Here is a 4662-nt window from a genome sequence, read left to right on the forward strand (position 1 = left end):
AAAGGCATACAGATTAAATTTTGGGCATTCATTTCCTATACAAGAAGCCTCAGCAAACCATGCCTCCTGTTTTTCAGCCTTGCTCAACTGAGTGCATTTTGTGTGGCTTATCTGCCAGTACCAAGAGACTACACTTCTTCCTTATGCATTGGGAGGCAAGTTCTGCCCAGCTGCCAGCTGTCAGGGACAACTGACACTCAGGGTCTTTATAATGCCCATTGTGGGGCTCAGGAACAATTGCTTCTCTAGGTTCAGTATCCTACTTGGCTATACAAGATCTACATGTGTGGCCCATTGCCTCTAAGCTGCATCCTCCCTGCTAATATACGTGGTGTATAGGTGGGGTGTCTGGGGAGTCTCTGGATCCTGCGTCTTCTGTGGAGATAAAAAGCACTGCTTGGAGAAAGGCTCTCCCCCAAAACCATACTTTGTCTCCACTTGCAGCAGAATGACTTCAACTGTTTTTCCTGATCATATACTGGCACACACACATCTAGGCAGCTCTGAGCTATCAGCCAGCGCTGGGGGCTGGGGAAGTTCACTCACCACCGCTGGAGAGGTAGCTGGCCAAGCCCTGGTAGGTCATGTACATTTTTGCTGGGGTGGTTGGGTCAGGTACTGTGTACTGAGCAGCCATGTCAGCGCAGATCACCCAGAACCTGCAATGAGATCCGTGAGACTGAAGGCAAAATCCTATAGCATCTGAGCTTCAGATGGGCATCCCTCTCTCAGGAGTTGGTCAAGAACCAGGCACTGGTTCAGCACTACTGCCTCAGGCAGGAACATTGCCTTTCTTAATGCAAAGCTTGTCATTAAGTGATGCAAACCTGTGACATCCCCCCATCATGACAGCATTGCTGCTGTCTGGCTGACCCCTCTGCTCTGCAGCTGCACTGTGGCTGGGGCAGTGTCCTGACCCTCCGTCACCTCAGCAGGCTTTTTACCACCCACACAAAACGGTGGACGTCGCTACCTGGCTCCCTGCAGACAGTCTGCAGAGAGAGCTGGGCTATGTCCAGCCCTGTTTGGGCTCATGTGCTGTGTTCCTGGGCAGCGGTGGGGAGCTGGCTCTCCTCTCTTACTCTTCGTAGCCGTACTGGCAGAGGGATTTCTGTTACAAGCACGGAAATACAGCCACTCTGCAGTCCAAGCTGGTGAAAGGCCTTTGCACAGGCTTTGGGAACCCTGTAGGTGCCTGTTCAGGCATCACAATAGCATCCCAGAGTTAACCATGTGTTTTCCTCAGAAGTCCATCCAACACTGTGCTGGAAAATCTGTGAAAGTAATGCTCACTTGCACTCCCCTCCTTCCCCTGCAGCTCTCAGTGAAATGAGAGCTGTCCTGCCCTCACAGCCCCACAGCCTTCAGTTAGCTCCTATTCCTTGGCTGTGATTTGTCTACTTAACTGCTCCATCATTCAGAATTTGGCTTTATAATTTACTTTACGCAGTAGTTGTGTGATGAACCCAGATCGGAGCCCAGCTAAGAAGTAACCCAGGACTCCAAAGTGTCTAGCCTCTGGCTTCTAATATATTGCTTTGACTGAGTTCCCCTTTTTGATTGTGTTGTGTGCTCAGGATAGATTGCTAACTATGTCCTCCTCCTCTAGTACCTCATGGCATCAGCTCAAGCTGGAAGTCAAAGGTGCTCACCCAAAAAGCTTCACTCGGCCTTTGGAAGACGCTGTCATTGTGCCATCTTCCTCCACAGTGTACTCAGCAGAGATGTTGTCCTGAAGGAAAAGGCCTTCTGGATCCTTCTTGGCCAGGGCGTACCATTTCCCTGCATACTAACATGAAAAACTATTAGTATCTGGAGTCGTCACCATGGCAAGGTTACTACAAAAGCATTTTTGTGAACAGAGTGCCCTTCTAACTGCTCATTGCCTGGCCTGTGGAAGAGGTCAACATTTGGGTAGATACATAGCACACAGGTCCTTCTACTTAGTCTGGTGATCCCCTGCCTCTCTGCCAGGAGGGGTGGATCTGGCAGCTCTGCACTTCTGGGTGCATGTGCTTGTCATGTGAGACATCTCTGCCACAGTCACCCCACACCAAGAGCTTCTCCCACCCTGAGGTGCCCGCTGGGACTCAGGCTGGTTCTTCCCTGTTCCTATTCAAGCCCCTGCTTTTCCGTGGAAGATGGCATCAGTTTCACCAATTTGCAGCCACAAAGACCTAAGCAAGCTGGCTGGAGACATTCTTGTGTCTGCCAGGGGCCACAGGTGATCTTTGATGGTGAAAAGCGTCTACCGGAGAAGCAGAAAGTGGTGAGTCTGTGCACTATGAAGAGGAAAGGATGTGTTGGGGAGACTAGAAGCAGGGGAAAATGAGGTAAGGAAAAGATGAGTCCCTAAAAATGTACAAGCAGCATCTATTAAAACAAGAACAAGGTCTAAACAGGTGACTGATAGTTAGGAAGGCCCTCAAAAGTTAACATTGTTAGTAGAAATGTTGAGGAAAACAGAACTTATTTCTGTTAAATTTGATTCTTCAATGGAGCTAATGAGATCTGTTCAGCAATTTACATGCTTAAGCCTGAAGCAGAGTCCATAATTCCCACATACAGGACCCTAAGAAAAACTTCTTAGAACTGAGATATTCCCAAAGCTTTCCCCAGAAATGAGTTTGCTTCCAGCAAAGCCAATCTTGTACAAAGTGCTGGCCCCATCCCAGCTGCAGCTGGAAGTTACGCTTGCTGAGGAACAGTCAAAATAGTCACTGGTACACCTGTGTGGATCTTTCCAACATCAAGTTAGCCCTAATTCCCATCTCAGTGGTGGGCAGATTAAACACTGTGTTTAAACAAGAGTCAGTCCCTGTTCAGGATACCCAGCTAGATGCATTTTCAGTTGGCCGCTATCCACAAGAATGGTTGATGGTGGACCTAAGTCCCTCAGGGCATGTGTTTGGCCTTTCTCTCTGAAGGGGAACTAAATTGTTTCATTCACAGGAAGCACAGAAAGGTAAGCTCTGTACCCAGCTTTGAGTTAACAAAATACAACTAACTGAATAGCATCCCCAGATTCAAAGCTGGTTTTACCATAAAGCTCAGAAGGTTCAACAGTAGTGAGAAAAGCAAACTATGGGAACAGTGCCTGAGACACAGCATACAAAAGAAGTTAACATCCTGGTAAGGAACCCCCTTTGGCTTAACACAACTCATAACCTGGAAAAACAGTTTATATATGAAGCTTTATCATACATACTGTTAAAGTAAGCATAATTACCCTTTTTGGATCAAAATTGTCTTTCACAGAGAAAGACTCCACTGCACAGGTCTGAGCTAGGCTATATTCAACAGTGGAGAAGATTGAGGCCAGGAAGACATACTGTGCGTATTTCATTCTGCAAGACAAAAGCAAACAGGGAGTTGTATTTCATGCAGTAGGTGAAGGCAGCGAGTACTGTGCCCACAGATACGTTCCTCTCATTTTACAACTAGTTTGTTTCCACACTAAGCAGACCACAGCGACTCCACTGAGAAACCACTGGGTCATTGTCATGCCTAAATCCAGCCAAAAATGAGCCTCAATGGCAATTACTTTGCAAGAGTATTTTCCTTGCCAGTAGCAGTATTGTAGTTCTTGCTGTTTTTACATTTTAAATCAAACCAGAGTCTGGATAGGGTTGGTAAGAATTTATAAAAATTTGAATTTTATTTTTCACAAGGAGAATAATGTTCTGATGAGCTCTGGTAAAGCACCGTATGTTTTTTCCAATTATTTTGTAGTGCCACTTTGTTTTCAAGCCAACAAAGCGGTGTTCTTTGTGGCCAGTTCTCATCGCTGAAACAGGCTCTTCCTGGCTGCCTGCTCTAATGGCAAAACACATCTCGGTATTGTCTGCGCTCAGACCATTCCCTTTATGTACATACAAGACAAATAAGTCCATTTCTGAAGGCTTGATCTGACATCACAGCACAGCCACAAGGTGGCCATGGCTTTGTCTCCTTTGGTATCCCAGCTCATCTGTGTCCCAGCATATTTGTTTCTCATACTTTGGGAAGAGAGCACCTGCATATTATACATTCTTGCAAAGTATTTGACCCTGAATACCTGTTCAGATGTCAAGACAAACCAGATAGCTTAAACTTGCCTGGAGCACCCATGATGAGCTATCAACCCAGGACTTCCAAACACCCGAGCAGCTACTCTGTTCCCAGCTGCTGCAATGCAAGCTGCACTTCCCTACTGCACAAGATGCTAGCCTGGCCCAGCTCTGCTGAAGAGAGACCTACCTGTTAGGGAAGAGGTGTTGGAGATCCCCAAGACTACTCCGCTTCAGGCTTTGGGCTGCAGTCAGCAGGCGAGTTTGGTTCTATTGCCCTCCAGCTGCCTTTAAATAACGAATCTGCAAAGTCACTAATTGGTTATTTTTGCTCGTGTGCCTGAATAAAACGCTTAATCTTGGATAATCCATTATGTAAAAACCAGCTCTAATCCTCACACTGGTGGGTCTGACTGCTCTGCTAATGCAAACGCCGCTTTTACATAATGGAAAAAGCTGCCCAGAAAGCTAATAAGTCTGCTGGTGTGATTGTACCGCACCTTTGTCTCACTGAAGTCTTTCTGCATCTAACACGTGTTAGGAGAATAATCACAGAGCATTAACCAGCTTATCTTGCCAACATTTGCAGTTACATAAATACTACAGTTCTCTC

The 4662-nt window shown here is 46.5% G+C and overlaps 1 protein-coding gene across 1 annotated transcript in view; it reads right to left on the bottom strand.

Moving 5' to 3' along the window:
- The window catches only part of LOC103770326 (purpurin), a 6264-nt gene extending 1967 nt beyond the window's left edge, over positions 1-4297 (bottom strand). The window contains exons 1-4 of the mRNA XM_008937583.1: positions 4240-4297; positions 3230-3347; positions 1653-1789; positions 547-659 (exon numbers count right to left, since the gene is read on the bottom strand). Coding sequence (XP_008935831.1) covers positions 547-659; positions 1653-1789; positions 3230-3346 — 367 coding nt within the window. The 5' untranslated portion in view covers position 3347; positions 4240-4297. The remainder of the gene's footprint in view (positions 1-546; positions 660-1652; positions 1790-3229; positions 3348-4239) is intronic.
- Positions 4298-4662: the final 365 nt, after the last annotated feature.

The sequence above is a fragment of the Merops nubicus genome, unplaced genomic scaffold (assembly GCF_000691845.1).
Source record: "Merops nubicus isolate BGI_N331 unplaced genomic scaffold, ASM69184v1 scaffold25923, whole genome shotgun sequence".
NCBI lineage: Eukaryota > Metazoa > Chordata > Aves > Coraciiformes > Meropidae > Merops > Merops nubicus.